This window comes from Petaurus breviceps, unplaced genomic scaffold (genome assembly GCF_028583685.1).
Source record: "Petaurus breviceps papuanus isolate PSGF00001 unplaced genomic scaffold, PetGlider_PUasm1.0 38, whole genome shotgun sequence".
NCBI classification, from domain to species: domain Eukaryota; kingdom Metazoa; phylum Chordata; class Mammalia; order Diprotodontia; family Petauridae; genus Petaurus; species Petaurus breviceps.
The window spans coordinates 20,039,397-20,066,515 of record NW_027186304.1 but is presented as its reverse complement, the minus strand read 5'-3'; the positions used below and the strand labels follow the sequence as shown (position 1 = coordinate 20,066,515).

General features: G+C 38.7%; 1 protein-coding gene across 1 annotated transcript in view; it reads left to right on the top strand.

The window, feature by feature from the left end:
- IMPA2 (inositol monophosphatase 2) overlaps nucleotides 1-27,119 on the top strand; it is an 85,687-nt gene that overhangs the window by 28,729 nt on the left and 29,839 nt on the right. Inside the window, exon 2 of the mRNA XM_069099617.1 lies at nucleotides 9,486-9,619. Within this exon, the coding sequence (XP_068955718.1) occupies nucleotides 9,486-9,619 (134 nt within the window). The remainder of the gene's footprint in view (nucleotides 1-9,485; nucleotides 9,620-27,119) is intronic.

Sequence of the window (27,119 nt, the reverse complement as noted above, 5' to 3'; positions counted from 1 at the left end):
AGACAGAGAGACAGAGAGAGACAGAGACAGAGAGACAGGGAGAGAGACAGAGACAGAGAGACAGAGACAGAGAGAGAGAGATTGAGAGAGAGAGAGAGAGAGAGAGGGAGGGAGAGAGAGAGAGATTTAAGAGAGAGAGAGATTTTGAAGTTAGAACCAACTTGTTAAAAATTAAGGCTATACAATAGTGAAATGAGCTGCCCTAGGCGGTGGTTGGTTCTTTCTCACCAGAAGTCTTCAAGGACAGTCTTCATTGACCACTTGCTGGGTGTTATGTAGAAGGTATGCTTGTTCAGGTGCAAACTAGATGCCATGGCCTCCAAGGTTCCTTCCAGCCCTGTGATTCTGGGACTTTGATTTCTCACATTCAGGCCCAAACACTTTCTTTATAGCATGCTGCTCCAATGGATAAGCAGTTATTCAAAGTCCAGGTTCTGGAGCCTCCATACATGGACTTGTTGAGAGTGGTAGAGATTTCAGTAATGCACAATCAGGAATTTTCTAATAAGGCTCACCAATTGGACAAGAATAAAATTTCTAGGACATTAGAAGAGAGACTTCTGAAAGAAACGTCTTTGGGAGTGATTTGGCTTCCAAGGCCTTCACTGAAGTTGTGTTCTTTCTCTCAAAGTTAAAATCCAGATTTTTGAGGACTAGGGTCAACATACCAGTCTAATCCATTAAACATTTACAGGATACTAATTAGTGAGAGAATCCCGTGCCGGAGGTCTGTGAACTTGCATGCATACTTAGTAACTGAGTAGCTTAGTAATGTTGATAAAGTAGGACACACACTAGCCTATTGGAATGTTTAGAATCCCTAAGTAGACTGAGGGGAAATGACTGTGGGAACAAATACCAGTAGACGGATTTTTCTGGCCATCTTACCTGTGGGTATAAATCTGTCCAAAAAGCAAATTTGCTTGACCCTAATAGTTACTCTGTAAATAAAATGCTTGGCTTATATTTTAAAATTCCATCACCATTTTATCCTGTTAACATCAAATTATCTTACCTTTAAAATTCTGGCAATTACATTTTTTTAATATAAGTAGTTGGGGTATGTGGGAACAATATTCTACCACTTTTTCACAGTTTTTTTAAAAAAAAATCTTCAAAATCATTCATTATGTGTAACTTATACTGACATACAAATAATTGTTAGGCTGTCCAATGTCTATATGAAGTACCCTTTTAAACTGGACAAATATGTGGTAAAACTAGGAATCACTTTCTTCTGGCAGAGGGACTTTCCAGTTACATTTACTTTATAGGGCCCTTCTGTGGTTTTTAAAGTTTCCTGGAGTTGCTGCTCTAATACTTTGTCATCTAGAAAGCAGCTTATTTATATAACACTTGCATATGTGAAGCAGGATTCAATAAACTACCTTTCCAATGTTGTAGACCATGCATTGCCAGTGATACTTTGCCATTTTTGACCATCCTTGGAGGATTTCGATAGGAAAAATAACACTGGGGGCATCCCCCTTCCTACACATAAACAACACATTTTATAAAAGCAGCTGAAGAAAGAGAAAAGTGAACTTCAAGGGCAGCTTTAAAGGGGATGAGAAGGCAGCCTCAGGGTTGTAGGTAGAAGCAGGAAGCGGCAATCTACCTGATTTGCCTTAGAGTTGGGGGAAAGGAGTTTAATAATGCACTGATTCCACATAGGTGATAATTGGGCCTTCTGGCACTTGTTTGTCACTTTCTTTTCCTAACCTTGGCTGCCCTGGGAAGACTTTACTTACATCCATCCCCTGCACCAAGCACGGACAAAGCTCCCTTATCACCACTCACTTATCAATCCTTAGATTCTAGCTACATTCCTTACCAAGCAAGTTTGGATTTAAAGACCAGACCAAAAGCTACCTTACAGCTTCCTACTAAAGGCCCAGTAAATAACTTTTGCTTCTTTGGACCTAAGCTAGTCCTTGCCCTTTTTCACCATAACATAGGCCTTGAAGGAAGGATCATAAAATCAGAGAAACCTTTAAATCAGTGGTGTCAAACTCAAATGAAAATGTGTCCACTAAATCATATTGACTGTTCACATATTACTGGCCACATATTGACTTAGAAAACTACACATTAACATTTTTATGTTCCATTGTATTTTTATTTATTTTTGTTTAATATTTTCCAGTCGCATCTTCATCTGGTTGGGGCCACTCTTAGCAGGTGGGCTTTGAGTTTGACAACTCTGCTATAGAGGATATCACGTCCACATTCCTTTCATTCACAGTGGAGGAAAATGAGAGGTTAAGTGATTTGTCCAGGATCACACAGCTAGTAAAACATTGAGACTCCATTTGAACCCAGATTTTCCTCATTCCAAGCCCAATACTCTGTCCACTACATTGCCACTGACTCTGAAAAGTAAGTAGGACTTAAAGACTCAGCAAGAAGGGAGACCATTTTAGACGGGGAGAAGAGCATCAATAAAAATTGGGAGGACACACGGTGTTTGGTGAGTAATAAGTGAGCAAGTTTTGCTGCGGCTAAGTTAAGGAACAACAGATTATAAATCTAGACAGAGAGCTGCCGAGTCTACACAGGCTTCTAGGTGGAGGGGAGCTCATGGTGGATGTAGTTATTTTCTATTTTCTGGACTTAACTACCATGCCTCAGCTGCCCCCTGATTCTATACTTATGGGCCCTTCCTCTGTTTAGGGGAAGAATCCCAGACCTGTTATCCCTCATTCTCTAGACTCAGCTACCATACCCATACCCTGGTACCTCCTTATCTGACCCCTCTCCAGCACCCTGTCACATCTTGTCTTCCACCATTAGAATGTAAGCTCCTTGAGGGCAGGGACAATGGTTTGTTTTTTGTTTTTTTTTTTTGCTTGTATCCCCAGGACTGAGCTCAATGCCAGGCATATAGTAAACACTGAATAACTGCTTATTGACTGACTGGCCAAAAAAGAATTTAGATGGTAAGGCACCCAATTGAGTAGGGCCTTGAATGTAAGTGTATGGAACTTGGAAGGCTCCACTTTTTCATTTGCACCACTGATACTTTTTGTACCATTGATGCCTCTCAATAACAGCTGTTCAACAGAACCTTTCCTTTTTAGAAAACAGTTAAGAACAAATGGACACTTTGTACATAGTTTATCTTTGTCATATTTTGTACTTACTTATCTCTGAGAGCCGCTAATACCCTTTCTCCCCCACAAGCTTTTCAAGAACAGACCTGAATTTTTCTGAAATGTAGCTCTAGTGTAAATAGCCTTTCTCCTAAAGACTTTGCTTATTGTTACTTTATCTTTGAGAAGGGACAGAATCTTGAAGAGATAATTTTACTGTCATCTGGAAACTGTTTGCCAAGAGAGAAAGAAACAAGAGAGGCTCTTTGCTGGGAGACGGAACGAGTTTGCTATAACACTGAGGAAGGCTGGAGGGTCCTTTTGACAGAACTGAGTTTAACTCTTAGTCTGTGAGATAAAGAGAGTTCTTGTCAGTGAAGAAGTGGGCTGTTAGGGCTGATTGTTAGAGGGAGATGAGGCCCTGATCTGCCTCCCAGCCAATACATTGTTGAAATATGTCTTTGCGTCATTTGTTACAGTGCTAACAAATTGTAATATTAATGTTTTATTTTAAGCCTGTTGAAAGAGCAAGTGAAGTGAAAGCTTATAAGAAGACATATTTCTTTTATTTATTTATAAACTAGAGTAGGAGCTCAGCATAATTTAATGAGAGTGTGCATGTTCATCGACTTGGCACAAGGTGGCAGGCATAGTGGATAGCAGGCTGTAGCAGCAAGCACCCCAGCGTCCCCAGGGTGTCTGCCAACACAGGTTCTTGGATCTGCTTTGATAAAGGAAAGCAACTCAAAATGGGTTAACAAGCTTACTTTGATCAGTCAAACATGTATCGTTTACCTAGTTCAGGGGAAAAAGGTCAGCACCCCGAACTTCAGAATACACAGACAGAATTATCAAGCCAGAAACAGATCAAGTAGACAGCTTTCCAAACTGTCCAACCATTACATCCATACCAAATCAACATCTGGGTTTCCACATCTGGGTTTTTCAAAGCCGGGGGGCTCTCAACAACGGCTTCCCAGAGTCTCATCTGATCAAATCACAGAACACTTCTCAAAGTGAGCCCCAAAACAAAGCCTCAAATCAGGGCTTATATAGCCTTCTCCTGGCTCAGAATATAACAACCTTCTGGACCCACTGGCCAATCAAAAAGTATCTACTGAAAAACAAGCCTCCCACCCCAGGCTCCAGGTGCACTTTAGCCTAGGGGCAGGGAAGATCTTAAAATTTTACATTCCCATTACACGGGCCTGATATAGAGTTAGGGAGTTGTTGTTTAGTTTAGTCGTGTCCAATTCTTTGTAACTACGTTTGGAATTTTCTTAGCAAAGATATTAGAATGGTTTGCCATTTCCTTGATGAAGAAACTGAGGCCAGCAGGGTTAAGTGACTTGCCCAGGGTCATTATGCAACTGTAATGTAATACCAAGCAAAGGCAACTTTCCAGGTTCAAAATACCAGCATAGGTGCTCTCTATTTTATTCAGTAACAAACCCAGAAAAGAGAAGATCAAAACATGACATCATTCAAAATACAGCATTTACTAAGTGTGATTAAATAATCTCCAAGTACTACCCCACCCCAGGATCTTCCAATCATTCAATCAATTACAAAGTCCCTGTTCTAAATACTACTCCATCCCTAGGCTATACCTTAATTAAGTCCACCACAAAACCCCTCTTCTCAAATGGAGATTAGTTTCCAAACATAGGTAAAGTACCTTCATTTGTCAATCACAGAGCACAATAAGGTCAAAAGTTCCCCACCCCCAGGATCACAATTGAATCTACCCCAGAGTTACATCAAGTTTAAACACAGCACTTAATACCCAAATGGAGGTCTTTTCTTCATCTTGACACGAGGCAAGTTCTCAGCAATCTTAGTTCCTGGGGAGACAAGGCTTAGCAAGGCCATAAGATACATTGCCAGTCCCTTCATGAATTTATCCTCTGTCTGTAGAACAGTCCTAGAACCCCTGAACACATTATCAAAGCCCTCTCCCAGGATTTCTGTAAACATACAACAAGAAAATCCTTCTTCAGGGCTTCTGAACCAACAGAAAGGCTCCCAGACCCCTGCAACAACAGCACTGTCCTTCACCAGTGGACAGTATTCATTCTGTCTGCAGGACAGTCTCCAGACCCCTGCAACAACAGCACTGTCCCTCACCAGTGGACAGTATTCACTCTGTCTGCAGGACAGTCTCCAGACCCCTGCAACAACAGTACTGTCCCTCACCAGTGGACAGTATTCACTCTCTGTCTGCAGGACAGTCTCAGGGCTTCTTAGCGAACAGCCAGGTTCCAGGACTTCTTCAACAAAAGGACAGTCTTTCACCAGTGGACAAATCTGGCAAAATAACATCAAAACAGACAGACAAAGTACCAGCAAAACAGCCATGTCTCCTCAGTCCTTGGCAGCTCAGGGGGCAGGTCTCAAAAGTCCAGGGCAATTCAAAGCGGCCACCAGCAATTCTCTTAGTCTCTCTCTCTCCACGAGGTGCTGCTACCAAAAAAGATCTTCCGCCTCTCTCTTGTGTCTCCAAATCTACATCACCAGCTCCTCCCACTTCAGGACTTTCTTTTCACTTCAACAAGCCCATCCCACAGGTGGGATTAACAAACTCTGGGTTTTAACACAATCAATTTGAAAACCAAGCCAATACAGGGGAATCTTTAATTGCCATTACTATCACAGCAACTAATAAGTGTCAGGTCAGATTTGAACTCAGGAAGATGATCCAGCACTCTACCCACTGCCCCCACCTAGCTGCCCAGAGTTAGGAAGACCTAAAAGCAAATTTTTCCTTGGATGCTAGCTGTGTGACCCTGAGCAAGTCATGTAACCTCTCTCAGATTCAGTTTCCTCATCTATAAAATGTGGATAAAAATAGCATGTACCTTGTGAGGATCAAAATAAATAACACATATAAAGCATTTTGAGAACTTTAAAGGACTATATAAATGCTAGGTATTGTTATTATTGTTGGTTATGAGAAAATATTAAAATACATCACTTGATTGATTGCCTTAGACCCTGTGATGTAAATCATGCCATTGGTGACAGCTTGAACATACATATGAAAACTGTAAATCTAAGTTCAAGAATGGAATTAATATAGCAGATTTTTGTTACAACCAGTTCTTTTGCATCTCTATTTGATTTGTTAATGACTCTCAGAACCATAAATTGATGAGAGCCAAGACATATGCATGACAAATTTAGGCCGTTATCAATATTCTGAACTTGAACAGTCTTATAGCCCAAGATATATCCACATATTTTTATTCCTATAATAACACAAGTTAATTACAACACATAAACATAGGCTTATATTTATCAAAATATAGGAAGTGTAAGCCAAATGTATGGGATTATACTGTAACAATGATGTCAGACCTACAAGATAATAGGGATTGAGATGTATAATTCTACACAGATGGAACATACCCACCAAGATTATAAAACATTTTTTTAATTTTCTAAAGGCAATTCCATCTCAGAGACAAGTGAAAGAACATCTTTTCAAATGGACACTTCTAGGTAACATGGGGGGAACAGAAAGGGGGAAAGAGAATAAGCACTTATATAGCACCTGCTATGTGCCAGGTATCATACTGAGTGCTTTACAAATATTATCTCATTTGATTCTCACGATAACCTTAGGAGGTGGGTGTTGTGATTATCCCCATTTTACACCTGAGGAAATTGAGGCAAACAAAGGTGAAGTGACTTTCACAAGGCCACTCAGCTCATATGTATTTGAGGCTGTATTTGAACTCAGGTTTTCCTGACTCCAGGTGTACTAGTCTATCCACTGTACCACCTAGCTGACTTGTCTTGTGTTATAACAATAGATCCTGTGTATAAAGGATTCTCTACCAGGGGCAGCTAGGTGGTGCAGTGAATAGAGCACTGGCCCTGGATTCAGGAGGACCTGAGTTTAAATCCAACCTCAGACACTTAACACAAAAAACTAGCTGTGTGACCTTGGGCAAGTCACTTAACCCTAATTGCCCTACCTCCCCCCCTCCAAAAAAAAGAAAAAAAAGGTTTCTCTACCGGTATTGGAATAGAGTTTTCTTATTTCTAAAAATATTTTATTATGATATGCTCAACAAACACTGACATTTCTTTCTGCAAAGAATAGAAAAAAACCTGATTGTATGTTATACCATGAGTTTCTATTATACATTAGCATATTATTCAAAATGTGGTTGTGAAATTTTACATGTTTCAACACTGCTCTGCTTCACTGTGTCCTCTTCTGAGTTTCTGTTCTCCTCTGTGCATATTTTTATGCTTAATTGAGGTTTTTTCTTTATTTTCTCCTCTCTCCTCCTCCCCTCCCCACCCTTACCTTCCCCTTCCTCCTCATTTGTCTTCTCCTTCCCCTCTTCCTTCTTTTCCTTCTGCTCTTCCTTTAGCTCTCCTTCTCTCTTTGTCCCTGTCCCTCCTCCTTCCCCTCCCCTGCCTTCCCTCCTCCCCTTCCCTCCTTTCACCCCTCTCTCTTTTTCTCTTCCCTTTCCCACCCAGAGTCACTATCACTACTTCCCTTCTCCTACTCAAATATCTCCTTTCCTTATTCCTCCCAAATAAAAATTCTTCCTTATACAAATGGATATAATCAACATTGGTCATGTTAAAAGTGTATGCCTCATTCTTTGCCTCTAAAATATTATCATTCTGGCCAAATGAGACTTGGGCTGGGACCTATTGTTGGCCAGTTAATGAGAGCCAGAAAGATTTGAGTTTAGGAGTGGTCCTTAAAAAATAAATCTAGCTCTAAAACCCCAAGGTTTCAGCAATCAAAATCTTATATTCCTTTGGGCAGAGCACCCACAGATAGGGTTATGATTCCCTACGTGGACAAAGGGAGAGGAAGGAAGGAACGAAGGAAGAAAGGAAGGAAGGAAGGAAAGGAGGGAGGGAGGAAGGGGAAAAAAAGCAAGGATCGACCTGCATTGAACAACTGCTACTCACAGATTGTTAATTATTGTTTGTCCTTTGATCTTAAAGAGGACCAAGACGTCTAGAAGGTGATATCATGACTTACAAGTGAATTGGATTTAAGTGAGGCAGGTTTGGGCACAGTTACCAGAATCAGTCTCTGGTTTGATAGTAGCTAAATATTGGATATACTGCTGGACTTGAAGTCAAGGAGATGAATTTGAATGATGCCACAGCAACTTACTATATTTGACTATGGAAAAGTCACTTAACCTTTTTTCAGCCTCAGTTTTCTCACCTCTGAAATGGGTATAAACTACTTCAAAGATTTGTTGCAAAGGAAAAATGAAATAAGCCATGTTAAGTACTTTGTAAGCCTTGGAGCACAATGTGTAGTTTATCCATAGTTAGTATTGTTAGCTTATCTTTCTTCTTTTGAGAAGTGTGCGTGTGTGTGTGTGTGTGTGTGTGTGTGTGTGTGTTGGAACAGAAGTTTGTTACAAAGATTTTCCTCAGTTAACTCTTTCCATCAGTTTTTGTCTGTGTACTGTAATCTGTCCAGATAATAATAAGATAATCTTATCTCTTGTGATCTTTTCCATCTCTTATTTGGTCAATAATTCATCCATTATTCATAGCTGTGAAACGTATCTCCCTCCCTATGTCTCTAATTTATGATATGACTTTTTCTATCTAGGAAATACATGCCTTTGGAGCTTATTGTGTTATGTTGTGTGAAATATTGATCTAAATCTAATTTCTTCCAGACTACTTTCTCATTTTTTCAACAGTTTTTGCCAAATAGCAAGTCCCTAGTACTTTGAGTCCTTGGGTTCATGGGACACTATGTGACTATGTTTGATTGCTTCTGGGTCTTTTCTACTTAATCCACTGATCAGCGTTCCTATTTTTTTACCCAGTACCAAATAATTTTCATGATTGTTCATCATTGTGTAATTTGAGATCTGGTACTCCTAGGTTCCCTTCCTTCCTGATTGTTTTTTCATTATTTCCCTTGACATTCTTAACCTTTTGTCCTTCCAGATGAATTTCTGTTATTAGATTTCTAGTTCTATAAAATATCTATATGGTAATTTGGTGTAGCACTGACTCTGTAAGTTAATATCATCATTTTGATTATTTCAGCATAGCTCAAACATGGGCAATTAATTCCTCTCCAATTATTTGCTTATTTCTGTAAAGTGTGTTTCTAGTTGTGTTCATATAATTCCTATGTGTATATTGGTAGATTGATTCCATATATATATATATATATATATATATACATATGTATTCATATATATATATATAGTTAAACACACAATGTTTTCTATATGCCAAACTTCTAACATATACATGATGTAAGAGTTTACTGGTATACTCTCCCCCCCATCTTGATTCCAAAGATGATACTCAATAAAGGGAGGAATATATTTGACCAGATGATGAGAATGAGTTTAATTTGTCACTTACATTTTGTTTTAGATTATCAAAAAAGCCCTTACTGAGGAAAAACGTGTGTCCACAAAAACATCAGCTGCAGATCTTGTGACAGAAACAGATCATCTTGTGGAAGATTTAATTATTTCTGAACTAAGGAAGAAGTTCCCTTCCCATAGGTAAGGGTATTACAATGGGGGATGGGAATAATTACTATAGTGAGGGAGAATGCTTTGGGGACTAACGTAGGCAGAAGCATAGCTATGGTCTCTCTTACTTGTTTTGCTGCTGCCGGTATGTCTTCCCAAGAAAAGTTTGGCCCCAAATGGCAGCAGCTGTATTCTATCCAACGTGTACCATCATGTGTTTCTTTACTAGTAGCTATTATTCCATTCTGATTAGAGATGAGAGAAATCTTTCTCCCTACTGTGTACGGAAGGGTATATGTGGGGAGAACCACTTTCTTCTTCCCCTTCTTCCACCTACTGGAGATGACTATTATTCAGTATATGTGTTAAACTGTGGCTTTATTTTTAAATTCAAAATTAATAATATGATTCTAGAAAACCATTCCCCTGAGATTTGGGGGCTGAGGAGGTGGGGAGAGACACTACTTGATTGAAAAGTAATCCTTAAAAAGAACTTGGGGTCATGGAAACAACTGATAGACCAAGCTGTGGGATACTTGATTAGTAATTAAAACTGTCCTATAAGTGAGCTGAGACCTGTTGGCCCTCCTCAGACATGGAACAGGTGACCCAAAAGGAAATGTGAACCTTGAAACAAGAAGTAGTAGAAAGGAGTCTGGCCTTCAGAGGGAGCTGATTCAATGCAGAAGTGCTCTGTAGAAAGATGGTACTGACCAGGTGTCCACTATCAAGACTATGCCAGTTAGGTGCCATCCATGGTGGATAGAGCTATGAACCTGTAGTCAGAAAAGACTTGAGTTCAAAACTAGCCTTGACAACTATGTGACTCTGGGCAAGTCACTTAAAACTCTACTAGCATCAGTTTTCTTTTCTGTAATGTGGAGATAATAATAGCACCTACCTTCCAGGGTCATTGTGAGCATTAGATGCACTAATGTTTGTAAAGTGCACTCTAATCCTTAAAGAACTATATAAATCCTACCTATTACTATTGCTATTTTTATTATTATTATTTCCATTTGTTAGCTTAAACACATAGGTCAGGTGATCTTAACTTGGGGTCTATTGTATTTTGATAACTTGTATTTCAATATAATTGGTTTCCTTTGTAATCATATTTATTTTTTATTTTATTTTGTGCTTTTAAAACATTATGAGAAGAGATCCCTGCACTTCACTAAATTGCCAAAGTGGTTCATGATAGAAGAAAAGGTTAAGAACTGCCTGCCATAAGTGGAATAAGCTAAAGTTCACCAAAGGACAGCACCCATCAATACAACCAACAAATGAATGTTCTTTAGGCAAAGTGAACAGGTCAGAAAGAAACAGGCCAAGACAGGAGTGTCAGGAGTCTAATACTAGAGAAACCTTCAGGAGAAGCATCATTGTGACTAGATGAGCCAATAGCTTCCTTAACCAAAGAGCCAGAGACCACGGAGGAACCCTGTAGGCCCAAGCAACAGCAGAATTGAAATGTAGTATAATCAGGAGCTAGAAGAGAGCTACACCTTTAGATGATATTAAGGATTTTCCAGAATCCTATAGTTACAATTTTACAATTTCTACATTTCTTCAATATGCAAGAATTATAACAATTTTTACCGGTAAAATGGTAAGAGGAGGCATCTCCCCTTACAATTAGAAATGCATAGAAGTGTTTCTTACAGATCCTTACACATAACCAGTATTCGTTGACCATTCATTAATGAAATGAATGATCAAACTCTTTTTGGTGTTGAACATCAGTTTCTCAGCTGTCTTTCTTCATGACCTCATGATGCCCTCATTTCCTCTTGGACTCCCTAGGTTATTTAAGGGTTTCCAAATTCTCTCCATGGAATATACTCTCTGCCAGTGGGTGTTTGTAGCATTTTTTGGTGGATGAATTTTTGTTGTGACTCCCATTAGTATGAATCTGGAGTGTGACTGAAAAGTTAACTTAAAAGTAAAAAAAACCCAAGCATTTTTCAACCTCTCTCATAAGTATACCTGTGCCTCTCTCTGTGTGGTGGCCAGAAAACACATCCCAAGCAGAAATACCATACAGATGCAAAGTAATAAGCATGTTCTGATCATATTTCCTTTCTTATAAGCCTCATCATTCTTAGCAAAGGCACAGTGTTCTTGGCTAATGGTCCTTTAGGTTCTAACCCCAATCTTGCTTTGCCTATTTTTCCTATTTTCTAATTTATTATTAAACTAAGAGGTCTAACATCTCTTTAAAAATTCATAAGCTTTTAAAATTGTTGTGTTTTGGGTTGTTTGGCCAGAGCAACTACATTAATCATCTTGATTGCTTTTATTCTTGATGTAGTAAGTCAACCAAAATGCTATTTTGAGCTGCCTTTAGGAACTACCCTAGGACTTGAGGTTTCTGTAGAGATATGGGAGAGAAATGATTCATATAGCCTGGATATAGTTGAAATGGGACATTGCCAAGCTATTCAGAATACTAATCAAGATTCTGAGGTCACTGTGCGGTTGGATATGATTAAATTAGTGTTACTTCTGAATTTTTAAAAATCATTTTACTCTGATAAATCTGACTTTGAAGTTGCATGGCCTAGTGGGTGTTTTGGTGGCTGATAATATAGGTATGATTTTGTTTGTGCCTCTATGTAAATCTACAGTAAGTCTGCAGTCTACTCAGGCAAATATCTATTATTGTAAAATGTAGGATTTAATATTTTATTTATTAGAGATGGGAAGAGCAATTGGGGTTAAGTGACTTGCCTAAGGTAATATGGCTAGTTTTGTGTTAAGTGTCTGAGGCTGGATTTGAACTCAGGTCCTCCTGACTCCAGGGCTGGTGCTCTATTCACTGTACCACCTAGCCACCCCAGATTTAATCTTTTAGAGAAGTAGATATTTTACCTGCAGGACCCAAGCAGAGCCATAGAATAAGTTAAAATACTTGGTCCTGATAGTGAGAGACAGCTAAATGGTACAGTGTATATAATGTGGGACTTGGAGACAGGAAGACAAGTTCAAATCCTACCTCAGACACTTGACTAGCTCTGTCATATTCTGGGCAATTCACTTACTCTCTCTCAGCTTCAGTTTCCGTGTCTGTAAAAACAGATTAATAATAGTGCCTACTTCACCAGGGTTATTGTGAGGAGCAAATGAAGTAGCATCAATATTTTGCAAACTTTAACGTACTTTGTAAATGCTAGCTGTTATTATTATTGTTCTTCCTATTATTTATTATTACTATTCATCCACTAACCAACTGTGTTACTTTGGGCAAGTATTTACCCTCCCAGAGCCTCTGTTTCCCCAGCTGAGATTCTATGACTTTTATAAAAATGGGCAAGTCCAGGATGGGATAACAAAAATAAAAATCATTACAAAAATGGGAGAACCGTGTTCTTGGATTGATGGCGTTGAAACTCCTGTTTGTCACTTAAAGTCCTTCACAACTTGGCCGCAGTTTGCCTTTCCAGCCTTGTCATTACTTCTCTTCCAGTAACCTCTGACCTAGCTAAACTAACCTTGCCATCCTCACAGAGGCTCCTTTACCCTCCTTTTCCGTGGCTTTGCATGGCTTGTCCCTCATGCCTGGAATGCTTTTCCTTCTCACACCTACCTCGTAGAATCCTTTCTGTCAAGATTCAGTTCAAATTCCACCTTCTACCAGAAATCTTTCCTAATCTTCCCAGTGGCTAGTACCCTCTTTCCCTAAACTACCATGTATTTATTTTGTATTTATTCTTCATAGACTTCATATATGTAGATGTTTTCTCTTCTGATAGAATGTTAGCTCACTGAGAGCAAGGACTGTTCTATTTTTTAATTTTTTTGTAGCCAGAAAATTTCCAGCTCTGACACATCCTACCAAATTTGGAAGATGTAAAGTATAGTCCTGGTGACGGGTGGGACTGTGTCAGCTTTCCTGAGCTAAGTAAGGAGAAGCTTATCACCTAGAGGCTTCCATGGGGTGCTGAAGTCTTTTCCTGGGATGATAAATAAAACCAATAAAAATACAAAACGACCCTTAGTCTTGCACATCAACTGCTGCACAGGGCTGTGAGAGTGGTGCAATTACTGGAAAAAAGGGGCAGGAGGCTGTAAAAATCAGCATTTTTTAAATGACCACAAACAGTAATTCAACTTTTCATCCTCTAAATGTCACATCTTTGGGGCAGCCAGGTAGCAACAGCAAGTAAGAGCACTGGCTCCAGTGTCCAGATGACCTGGGGATCAAATCTGGACTCAGATACTTAGCACCACACCCAGAAATAACTGGCCATGTAACCTTGAGCAAGTTACTTAACCCCAATTGCTTAAAAAAAAAGTCATATCTTCATCCAGAGACCAAGAAGATTATGTAGCACTAGAAGATCTGAATTATATTCCTATTGACATTGCCCTTATAAATGAAACTTGAAGGCATAAGCTCTGACTGAATGGAAGTTTGAAAAGATAAGAAAAGATAAAATAAAAAGTTTTTTTTTTTAATTTTTTAATTTATTTTTAGTTTTCAACGTTCACTTTTATAAGATTTGGTTTCTAAATTTTTCTCCTCCCCTGTCCCCGAGATAGCATGAAATCTGATATAGGCTATACATGTACAATAATTTTTTTTTGCTTTTTTCTTTTTTTTGGAGGGGCAGTTGTGGTTAAGTGACTTGCTCAAGGTCACACAGCTAGTATGTGTTAAGTATCAGAAGCCATATTTGAACTCAGGTCCTCCTGACTCTCTATTCTCTATTCTATTCCTGACTATTCTATTCTATTCGCCACCTAGCTGCCCCCGATGTACAATAATATTAAATATATTTCCACACTAGTCGTGTTGTGAAAGAAAAATCATAACAAAATGAAAAAAAAAACCACAAGAAAGAAAAAACAAAGAAAAAAGAGAAAGTACTATGCTTTGATCTTCATTCACACTCCATAGTTCTTTCTCTGGATGTGGATAGCACTTTGCATTGTGAGTCTTTTGGAATTGTCTTAGATATTTGCATTGCTGAGAAGACTTAGGTCTAACACAGTCAGTCACTAAATAGTGGTTTTTTGTTTGTTTGTTTGCTTTTTGGAGGGCAATTGGGGTTAAGTGACTTGCCCAAAGTCACACGGCTAGTAAGCGTGTCAAGTGTCTGAGGCTGGATTTGAACTCAGGTCATCCTGACTCCAGGGCAGGTGCTGTATTCACTGCACCACCTAGCCACCCCAGACACTGAACAACATTACTGTTATTGTGTACAGGGTTCTCCTGGTTCTGCTCACTTCATTCAGAATAAGATAAACTTTTTTTAAAGGAGCTGGCAATTGGTTTTGTTGTGGTCCCAAAGGCAATAATAAATAACATTTCTTAACTTCTTTCATTATAGTAAAATGAGCATATCATGAGCATAGTAAGCTCATGATAAACTTAAGCAAAGAGACCAAAAATTATTGTATTTCTAAGACTTCTCTTCCCATTATGAATTAATGGTGAAAAATATGTTAGTTCAGGATCCTCCCAGAGTAAGATCCACCCAACTAAGTCAACATGCACCTTGACACTTGATAGTTTCCAGGTGAAAACAGACACAGGGAAGATAGCAAAAAAATAAATTAAATATACCACACCATATCTATGGACATATATCAATACTTTCCTCAAGAAGAGGGTCAAAAGCCAGTGGGCATGTCCAGCACTTTTACCAAGCTTACAGATAGGAAGTGATCAGTTAATGGCATCACTGTTCTTAGAAGACTGTTTCCATTCATATCCTTAGTTAATTAGAGCAAAGGTCAAAATGTACAACACATTAGAAAAAAAGATAAATGAATGAAAGAGTTAAAATGCATTTATTAAGCTATTACTATATGCCAAGCACTGTGCTAAGTTCTGGGATACAGATATAAAAGTAATACAATCTGTCTTCAAGGAGGTTACAAGAAACAGCACACATAAGGGAGCTGATACTTGTTTCAAAAGCAATTGAAAGTATTAATTTAGTCGGGAGAGGGGAAAGAGGATACACATGTAGTGGCAGGTCACATATCAACAAGATGGCTGGGGTGGAATGTGGAGTATGACTGAGGGTGACTTCATATAGTGGGTTATGTAATTCAGTGATTAAGCAACAAGCATTTATTAGGCACTTGCTCTGTGTGAGGTACTCTGCTGAACACTAGAGATAGAAAGGCAAACAACAGTATCTGCTTTCAAAGAATATGTTTTCTAGGGAACAAGATGTAAACTATTAGGGACATATAACATATATACACAATCAATGTATGCACATATATGTATGTAGGTATAAATGCCCCCTGGCCTATGCTCATTGGCTTCTCTGGCTTCTATATAGATAAGATTTTGATGGAAACTTGGAAGACCAAGAGGCATAGGTGAGGAGGTAGATCGTTCAGGGATTGGGGGACAGTCATTGCAAAGGCATTGGAAGATGGAACATTATGCTCAATGAACTCCAAGTAGACCAGTGTACCTGGCACAGAAAGTAGTCAAGTGTGGGAAGACAAGAAAGATCCAGGTTATAAAGAGATTTAAATGTCAAAAACAGGACTTTATATTTGGTCCTGAAGGTAATAGGATAACTCAGGTCCAAGGCATAGTCTCAGGAGGTCTGGTCTTCCTATACTAGACTACAGCAGGCAGGATAAATGACAAAAAGATGGCTGGGGTGGAAACATGAGGAGAAAAAGGTGAGGGGAGAAGCACTCTGGCTGTCCTCCATACCTGGAATGCTCTGCCTACTGGCCTAGCATGCTTCCTTTAAGTCCCAACTAAAATCCCATTTTCTACAGGAAGCCTTTCCCAAACCTTCTTAATTCTAGTGCCTTCCCTCCATTAATTATTTCCTACTTACTCTATAATATACCAAATTTGTATACATTTGTTTGTTGTCTTCTCCATTAGATTGTGAGCTCCTTGAGGACAGGGACTGTCCTTTGCCTCTTTTTTCTGTCCCATGTGCTTAGCACAGTACCTATCAGATAGTAGATGCTTAATAAATGTTTATTGATTGATAAGTCATGTAAGCCTGATTTGAACAAGCTTTTGTCTATGAAAAATGGGAAATGGTTAAAAATAAAAATATTATCTATGACTTCCCTCAATAATCAATAGTAAATTTTGGAGGAAGGGAATGTTTGGGGAGAAAGAAAGATAATAAATTCTGATTTGAACACGTTGAGTTCAGATATGTACCACATGTCCAATTTGTGATGTCTAAAAAGGCACTTGGTTATACAAGACTGAAGCTCAGGAGGGAGATTAGAGCTAGGTATAGAATCTTGGTGGCACAGTAGAGTGCCAGGCCTAGAGTCAGGAAGACTCATCTTCCTGAGTTCAAATCTGACCTCAGACACTTACTAGCTGTGTAACCCTGGGCAAGCTACCCTGTTGGCCTCAGCTTCCTTATCTGTAAAATGACCTGGAGAAGAAAATGGCAAACCACTACATTATCTTTGCCAAGAAGACTCCAAATGGGGGTCATAAAAAGTCGGACACAACTGAAATGACTGAACAACAACATGGAATCTAGGAACCATCATTGTAGGCATGATATTTGAATCCATGGAAGCTGATGAGATCACCAAGCAACATAATATATAAAGAGAGAAGAGTGCCCAGGACAGAGTCGGGAGTGACTTCCACAAAGTTGGTTGTCATTACCTGGATGAAGATCCAGTAAAGGAGAATGAAAAAAGTCAAACAATTAGAAGGAAAATCAGGAAAGAGTAGTGGCATTAAACAAATTCAAGAGGAGAGATTTTCCAAGGGAAGATGCTGATCATCAACAGCTGCATTGAAGTAAAAAATGGTGAGGATTAAGGGTGGAGTCAAGATGGCAGAGTTAAAGCAGGAACTTGTCTGAGCTCCCGCTCCAACCACCTCCAATACCTGTAAAATATGACTCTAAATAAATAAATTTTAGAGCTACAGAACCCACAAAGTGACAGAGGGAAACAAATTTCCCACTGAAGGAAGCCTGGCAGGCCAACAGGAAGGGTCTATTGCACCACGCTGGGAGCCAAGTGCAGTCTGCATGGGCCCAGCCCTGGGGCTGCCCCGACCAGCAGCATAGACCAGCCAGAGCAGATTTCAGGAGAGTGAATCACCAGCAGCTGTGGTGGTTTCCAGAATTCTCAACCCATAAACACCAAAGAGAAAGTAAAAGGTCAGTAGGGAACACTGTTGAAACTGGATAAAGGAAGAGTGCTGTCCAGCCCCTGCCCCCAGGGCAAGAGGTGGTGGAGTTGTGGCAGCTGCAGCTGCTGCCACATGGCTGCCTCCAAAGCTCCTGGCCTGCAGATTGTAGGGTACCAAGTGACCATTCAGAGGGTAATCACTCTTGCTTTGACCTGCTTGGATCTGGGTCACAGTCTTGGGTGGTGGTCCTGGGGTGAGTGTGCCAGAGCTTCTGGTGGCTGTAGAGAGGGCACCCTCCTCAGAGTTCTGACAACTGTGAAAACCCCAGCAATTTGGGACACAGCTCTCTGCACTCTAGAAACAGAGTTCTACCATGGAAAGAGCTTAAAAGTCAAGTAATTGGCTGGCAAGATGAGCAAGCAGAGGAAGCACAATCAGACCATAGAATCCTTTTTTGGGGACAAAAAGGATCAAGGCATGGAGCAGGAGGAAGACAGTGAAGTCAGAACTCCTGCATCAAAAGCCTCCAAGAAAAATATGAACTGGTTACAGGCCATGGAGGAACTCAAGAAGGATTCTGAAAATCAGGTAAGAGAAGTGAAGGAAAAATTGGGAAGAGAAATGAGAATGATGCAAGAAAATCATGAAAAGCAAGTCAACAGCCTGCTAAAGGAGACCCCCCAAAAACAGACTAACTCAAATGGCAAAAGAAGCCCAAAAAGCCAATGAGGAGAAGGATGCTTTAAAAAGTCGAATTTGCCAGATGGAAAAGGAATTTCAAAAACTCACTGAAGAGAATAATTCCTTAAAATTGGATTGGAGCAATTGGAAGGTAATGATTTTATGAGAAATCAAGATACTATAAAACAGATTCAAACAAATTTAAAAAGAGATGGCAGTGTGAAATAGCTCATTGGAAAAACCACTTTCCTGGAAAACAGATCCAGGAGAGATAATTTTAAAATTTTTGGACTACCTGAACGCCATGATAAAAAAAGAGCCTAGAAATCATCCTTCAAGAAATTCTCAAGGAAAGTTGCCCTGATATTCTAGAACCAGACAGCAAAATAGAAATTGAAAGAATTCACAGATCACCTCTTGAAAAAGATCACCAAAAGAAAGCTCCTAGGAATATCATAGCCTAATTCCAGAGTTCCCAGGCCAAAGAGAAAGTATTACAAGCAGCCAGGAAGAAACAATTGGAATACTGTGGAAACACAATCAGGATAACCCAGGATCTGGCAGCTTCTACACTGAAGGATTGAAGGGCTTGCAATATGATATTCCAGAGGTCAAAGGAGCTGGGATTAAAACCAAGAATCACCCACCCAGCAAAGCTGAATATAATGCTTCAGGATAAAATATGGTCATTCAATGAAATAGAGGACTTTCAAGTATTCTTGATGAAAAAACCAGAGCTGAACAGAAAATTTGACTTTCAAATACAAGCAGCAAGAGAAGCATAAGAAGATAAAGAGGAAAAAGAAATCATAAGTAACTTATTAAAGTTGAACTATATACATTCCTACATGGAAAAACAATTTGTAGCTCATGAGACTTTTCTCAGTATGAGGATAGTTGAAAGAACATACATGTGTGTATATATATATATATATATAATATGCATACATACATATATATGCATGTATAGGAGGGTGTGGTTGTATATAAATACATATGTGAATGTGTGTACATGTATATAGAAGGCACAGGATCAGCTGAATAGGAAGGGATGATATCTAAAAAAATGAAATTAAGAGGTGAGAGAGGAATATAATGAGAGAAGGAGAAAGGGAGAGATAGAATAGGGTAAATTATCTCATATAAAAGAGGCAAGAGAAGACTTAAATGGAGGGGAAGAGCAGGAAAGTGAAAGGGAATGGGTCAACCTTACTCTCATTGAATTTGGCTTAAGGAGGGAATAACATACACACTCAATTGGATATCTTACCCTACAAGAAAGTAGGGGGGAAGGGCTAAGAGGGGGGATTATAGAAGGGAGGGCAGATTGAGGGAGAGGGTAGTTAGAAGCAAACACTTTTGAAAAGCAACAGGGTCAAAGTAGAAAATAGAATAAGTGGGGGGGATAGGATGGAGGGAAGTATAGTTAGTCTTTCACAATATAACTACTATGGAAACATTTTGCGTAATTACACATGTACAATCTGTATTGAGTTACTTATCTTTCCAGTGGGGGTGGGTGAGGAGGGAAGAAGGGAAAGAATCTGGAAATCAAAGTTTTAAAAACAAATATTTTTTTTAAATTGCTTTTTTACATGCAACTGGGAAATAAGATATTTAGAAACTGGAGTATAGAAATCCATATTTCCCTACTAGAATGTTAGAGGGGAGATTGGGGAGGATATAAGAGAGAACAGATTGGGGGAAGGGGTATTCATTAGGCTTGCTATCTCAGGGTGGGGAGGTAGGGGAAGGACGGGGAGAAAATTTGTAACTCAAAATCTTATGGAAATGAATGTTAAAAACTAAAAATAAATAAAAGATTTAAAAAAAAGTGGTGAGGTTTGAGAAAAGCCATTCAATTTATCCATTTAAAAGTCATTGCCAGGGCAGCTAGGTGGCAAAATGAATAGAGTACTGGCCCTGGAGTCAGGAGGACCTGAGTTCAAATCAAGCCTCAGACACTTAGCACAAAAACTAGCCGTGTGACCTTGGGCAAGTCACAACCCCAATTGCCCTCCAAAAAGCGTATAATAGTAATAATAATAAAGGTCATTGCTGACTTTAGAGAAAGCAAGTTCAGTGGAATGTTGAGGTTAGTTTCAAATGATAGAAGAAAATGAAGAAGCATCTCATGTAAGCAGCTTTCACACAGAGTTTAGCCAAAAAGGGGAGGAGCTATAGGATCAGATTAGAGGATATTATCTCTGATTTCTCCTTCATCTTTCATGTATAATCAGTCACCAAGTCCTCTCCAATCTCTGTCCGTAGCATCTCTCTCAACTCTTCCTCTTCTTAATTCCCACTGGCCCTCACTACCACCTACCTTGACTATTACAATGGGTATTTTCATCTCTATTGTCCCTTTCCTCAATATGTTCTTCATATAACTGCCAACCTAATCTTCTTTATTCATAGGTCTATTTCTGTCACTTTTTTTGTTGAGAAATCTCCAGTGCCTTTCTGTTTATCAATGATACAATTCAGAATTCTTTGGCATTCAGAGTTTTCCACAGTTTGATGACAATCTGCCTTGCCAACCTTATCCCATATTGCTCTTCTTCATTATTAAGTATTGCAACCAAAATTATCCTCAGTTCCCAGAAAAATCCTGAACTTCTTCTCTTTGCTCATGTTACTTCCTATGACAGCAATATTTTCTCACCCCTTTTCAATGTTAGAATCCCAACCCATTATTTTGTTTCCTTTCTTTTTGAAGAATATTTTTATTGATGTCTGTTATCTTTGCATCATAGTAATTTCTAGAAAAACCTCTTTTCCTCTCGCCCATTTAGTCTTCCCTTATAACAAAGAAAAACTACTAAACAAAAATACCTAATAGTAACATCATGTGATAATATATATAACATTCTGCCCCAGGAGTCTCCATCTATCTGAGTCCATTGTTTAAAGGACAACTCAAGTGCTACCTTTTCCATGAAACTTCCTTGGTTCTGCTTGTCAGTAACTGTCCCAATTCCTCCTGGGTTTTCCTCTAGGATTTTATTTTTCATTTTAATTATGAATTTATCATGGGATATTCCATATCATATCTCTGTGTAAGGACTATCTCTTTTCATCACTCCCAAACTATAGCACAGCTCTATACATGGGAGGCACTTCATAAATGTTTATTATTATTACTGAAGAGAAATTGGGCTTATAGAGATGTAGAATTTGGAGCTAAAAGGACTTTAGAGGTCATCTAGTTCAGGGCTTCTAAGCTTTTTCCACTTGTGACCCCTTTTTGGTGAGGGCAGCATTCATTGGTGTTGCATGGCCTGAGGGTATGCACAGTGCAAAGTGTGCATGCTTTGTGTTCAAAACCAAGGCCACAGTGAAGTTGCTTGATGCAACAGGGCAAGCACTGCCAGAAACACCCCGGATTCATTATGTGTTTGATTTTGAATTAATTTTTGGTCATTGCACATTCAGAAACCTTTTACTGTTGCCAGATTTTTTGAGACACCTTTGTGACCCACAGTTTAAGGAGCACTGGTCTAGTTCAATCTTGCTTTCCAGGTGGGGAAACGGAAGCACAGATGATCAAAATGTTTGGTCAAAAATATTAGTAAGAGCAGAGCCAAGATTCCAACCCAGGTCTTCTGAATCCAAATCTGTTTGGTTCTTTCCATTTGTACAGGGTATACCCAGGATTACAGGCCCTGTAGCTCTAAAGGGCAACCCTAAAACTATGTAAATGCTTCCAGTTTGGGGGTTGGTAGGGGTGAAAACAAAAGCCTTTGAGCATTCCAAAAAATAGAATGGGGTTTCTATGTGAGTGAGGTAGCAACTTCCTGATCCTTGGGTGTGTTCAAGCAGGAACTGACTGTATGGCCAGGTTTAGCAAAGGGAATAGAAGAAGGTGGATGAGAGTCCCCAAAATCTAGGACTCTTTTTGTTCTAAAGAATTTTTTAATTGCCTTCAACACCTAACTTGTTTTTGGGCACATAGTAAGTTCCCAGTGAATATCAGTTGATTGATTAAATGTAACTCATCAGTTGTAAGAATCCAAGGGGCAGGGACCCTATGATATTCATATTGGTGTTCCTAATATATAATAATAAAAAGTAACATTTATATAGAACTTTAACATATTAAAAGGTAGGTGCTAATATTATCCCCATTTTATGAATGAGGAAACTGGGACAGGTAGGTTAAGCAATTTGCCCAAGGTCACACAGCTAGTAAGTGTTGGAGGGTGGATTTGAATTCAGGTCTTCCTTCCAGAGACCCAGGCCCAGCATTCTATGGACTGCATCACCTAGCTGCCTCTACTTAAGGTCTAACATAATGCTTTGCAGATGCAAATCTCTAAGTGAATTTTTGACGACTGAATAAATGAATGAAAGTGAATGGCTTCAAATGAGTGGATAGCTCAGCAGTATTTATCATGCATATAACTTGCTAAACTTATCACCTTAACTTTCAACTTTTCTGTTGTCAACTCTTGGTCATATAGGCTTAGATTGTTATTTGTCCTTCATTCTTGAAGAGAACCATGACATCAGGAAGATAATGCCATGACTAGCTAGTGAATTAGATTTAAGTGAGGGAGGGCTGTGTAAGGTCACCAGCCTCACTTTTTCCTCTGGAGCCATGTGTGTCCAGTGGCAAGATACAGATCTGAAAGACTGGAGATGACCCCCAATAGGCTTAGAGCATGTTGCTGGAAGTATAGGAAATTAGCTACATATGTTACCTTTTGCTTTGCATAGATCTTGTTTAAATATTCCATCTAATTTTATGAAACTTTTAAATATGTCATTTCCCCCAAGCATATTTATATAGCCTGATGAATGACTGAAGGGAGGATGCCTAAGAATTTTACTTTTGTCTTTCCCCTACATGCCTTGCAAGCATCTGCTTCCTAATAGAAGAGAATAAGTTTCAGAACTAACATCTCTCCTAATTACGTGGGGTGTCAGCTTTAAATGCCATGAGTCATTGCTCTTCCCTTCACAATCAAACCAGATTTGTTTTCATAGCATTATCAGTCTTGTTTTTGGCTTAAGTTGGCTAAAGCCAAGCAGCATTTATCATGACAATTAATAGTTAATCTGCTTCTTTTGTATATATAGTCTAAGGGTGTGGAGTCTTTTTCTTTTAAAATGTAATAGCAAATTACATAAGACAAGGAAAACTTAAGTAGTTACAGAAATAAGCTTTCAAACGAAGAAGTGCCCTAGGACTTGAGCTGTCCTATTACCTCCAGGATCAAATGTAAAGTCTTCTGTTTCTCATTTATATCTCTTTATAACCTGGATCCTTCTTACCATTTTTTCTACCCACACTTTACTTCGCATCCCCACCCCCCACCCTAGGTCAGGTACCCTGGCCTACTTGAAGTTCCTTAAACATGATGTTCCATCTTCCTATGCCTTTGCACTGACTGTCTCCCAGTCCTTGAATTCTTTGTCCCTTTACCTGTGTCTCTTGGTGTCCATCAAAACCGTATGGAAGCCATGTAGACCAATAAGCATAGGCAAGGAGGTATTTATACATATATTGTGTGTACACACACACACACACATAGTATGTACCTAATAACTTAAACTTTGTATCCTCCACAAAGAAAGGATGATGGCATATTTTCTCAATGGAATTATTTTGAATGATTGTACTTGCTTCAGGGAAGTTTGACTGGAAAAAAAAAAGAAAAAATTTAAATACCACTTGACTTTTTTTAGAGAGATATAAGCCATCCAAATTATTCTTCAAAGGCCCTCCTAAATTTTAAGAAGGCAAACAAATTTAGTGTTTGCTAGATGATTATCTATTACAATTGACATCACAAAATAAGTCAAATTTGTGACATATTATAGTTACATTTTTATGTGGCATATGTACACTTTGTGGTACACTAAGGCTCTTACATGATGTTTATAATGGATTTGTTCTCATTTCACAGAACTTTATAATTTTTCTTATATTAAATACATCTTGGAGGGAATTCATTTGTTACTGCAATCTCAGCCTTTGTATATCACAGGTATTTAAAGCATTTGCTAAATTGAAAGAAAAGCCCATTGGGCTCAGATTCTTGTGACTTGGGCTCTTTTTCTGTTTATCCTAACCATCTTTGTAAATGTGAACAAGTCACTTCATCTTTTTGGGTCCTTTTCCTCTATTACTTCAATTATTTCTACCACTGAACAGCATACCTAACCCTTAAAAGGAACTTAATAAATATTTATTGTGTAATTGTAGATTGATTCAGGCACAATCTTATAACTTTACATAATTAGAAGTAGAAATACAATTTGTCATAATGGATTTAGTTTGTACTGAATGTAAATGCCAGTAGTTCTTATGGGAAAGAAATGATCTGCCTTATGATATTGTTTTCATTTTGTTGAAAGGATTGGATAGGTGGAAATGTTTAGTATGATCATACATGTATAGCCTATATCAGATTGCTTGCCATCTTGGCAAGTGGAGAGGGGAGGGAGGCAGGGAGAAAAAAATCTGGAACACAAAATCTTATGAAAGTTAATGTTGAAACTATCTTTGCATATAATTGGAAAAAATAAGATACTATTAAGTGGAAAAATATTTTTTAAAAAGTGAGGATGATTCAAACTGTGGATATAAAGCAATTATTTTATGACAATTTACTGTTACATGATACCCATGATATGAAACTGGGAGGGCTTCCTAGAAATTAATTTCTTCGAGCCTTGTTTCCCTACCTTATTCCCACATTGTGCTTGTATTTTTCCAGCAAAAAAGGAAAACAGCTGGGGATTAGGGGTGGAATGTTTCACTGAGATAGAAGACAAAAGAATAACACTGGAACAAATCAACTTCCTGCAAGTCTTCATCTCAAATGTAGGTTTTTAATAGTCTTCAGATATCACATAGCTCTTGCAAACAGGAAATCCTTTGCAATAATTCATTGAGAGCCATCCTGTTGTAAACCCTTGCCTTCTTGATCATTCCCTAGGAACTTACCATCATACTACCATATGTAGGCTGTATCATAGAGTCATAAAATCTTACATTTGCAAAGAGCCTCAGACACCATCTAGGCCAGTTGTCTCATTTCAAATATGAGGAAACTGAAGTTCAGAACAATTAAGTGACTATCCCAAAGACATCCAATGAATTAGTGGTAGATCTAGGAGTAGAATGAACTGGCACTGTCTTATGTCCCATGTTACATACATTGCCTTTCGTGTAGTTAAATGGTTATAGTAAATCTGCCTTCAGCCTTCTCTTCTTCCAGTGAAATAGTTCCAAATTGCTTAGTCTTTCCTATTTCTTAGTACTTTATCTGACTTCTTTATTTTATTACAATGCATTAAAAAAGTTAGAGAGAATTGAGTTATATATATATATGTATATATATATATATATATATATATATATCCTTAAAAGGCAGCTATCTACTTAGTTATCTAAGACATGACAGAGAAGACATTCTTTTGAAGAACTCTCCCCCTGCTAACAAAAGGGGAAATCATAATGGAATCTTTCTACCATCAATTCAAACCAATAAGTACTTATTAAATACCTATTCTGTGGCACTGGTGTTAGCTACAAAGACAAAAATGAAAAGTGACTTCAAGGCATGGAAAACAACTTATACAAAAGCCTGGAGATGAGAGATATGTTAGTTTCAGAGAACAGTAAAAAAGTGAGTTTGACCAAACCATACACTATATGAAGGAAATGATATGCAATAAACCTGAAAAGCAGGCTGCAGACTGATTGTGAAAGGCTTTAGAAAAAAGAGAAGTTTGTACTTTATCTTAGAGGCATGAGTTGGAATCATCTGAGCTGTTTAGTGACATGGTCATCTAGTGTTTCAGAAATATCAGGCTGGTAGCTGTTTGGAGGGTGGAGATTTGAGACAAAGAGAATAATTATAAGACTATTGTAGTAGTTCAGTGGAGAGCTTATGGTGGGCTAAACAAGAGTGAGGGCTATGTCCGTGGAGAAAAGGGAATGGAAAGGAAACATAGTGGGGACATAAAATCAATTGCACTTGGCAACTGATTGGATATGAGGGTGAGGGAGGGAGAAGGGTCAAGGTTGACTCCAAACCTGTAAAAATGGGTGACTTGAAGGCTGGTGGTACCCTGAAGCTAGGAAGCAGGTGGGGTTGGGAAGGGTGAAGATAATAAATTCTGTTGTGCATGTTAAGTCTGAATTGAATTTGCTCTCTTTGCTGTTCTGTGAACAAGATATTCTATCACTTGCTTCCAGGAATTTTCTCTCACTGTCCCTTGGGCTTAAAATGCTTTCCTTCCTCATCTCTGAGTACTGGCCTCCTTGGCTTCCTTTAAGTCCCAATTAAAATCTTATTTTCTACAGGAAGCCTTTCTCAATCCATCTTGATTTGAGTGCTTTCCTGTTCATAATTATTTCTTATTTATCCTAGATATAGCTTGTTTGTACATATTTTCCTTGTTGTTGTCTCCCACTTTAGATTATGAACACCTTGAGGGCAGGAACTATCTTTTGCCTCCTTTTGAATCTCTAGCACTTAGCACAACAGGCACTTAATAAATGTTTATTGACTTGACTGAGATGGCTCAAGTCATCTAGTTGAGATGTCCAGTAGAGTTGGTTATGCAGAAGATAGTTTGGGGCTCTATATACAGATTCGAGATCCATCTGTGTAGAGCTGATAGGTGAACCAATGGGAACTAAGAGGGTGTGTGTGTGTATGTGTGTGTGTGTGTGTGTGTGTGTGTGTGTGAGAGAGAGAGAGAGAGAGAGAGAGAGAGAGAGAG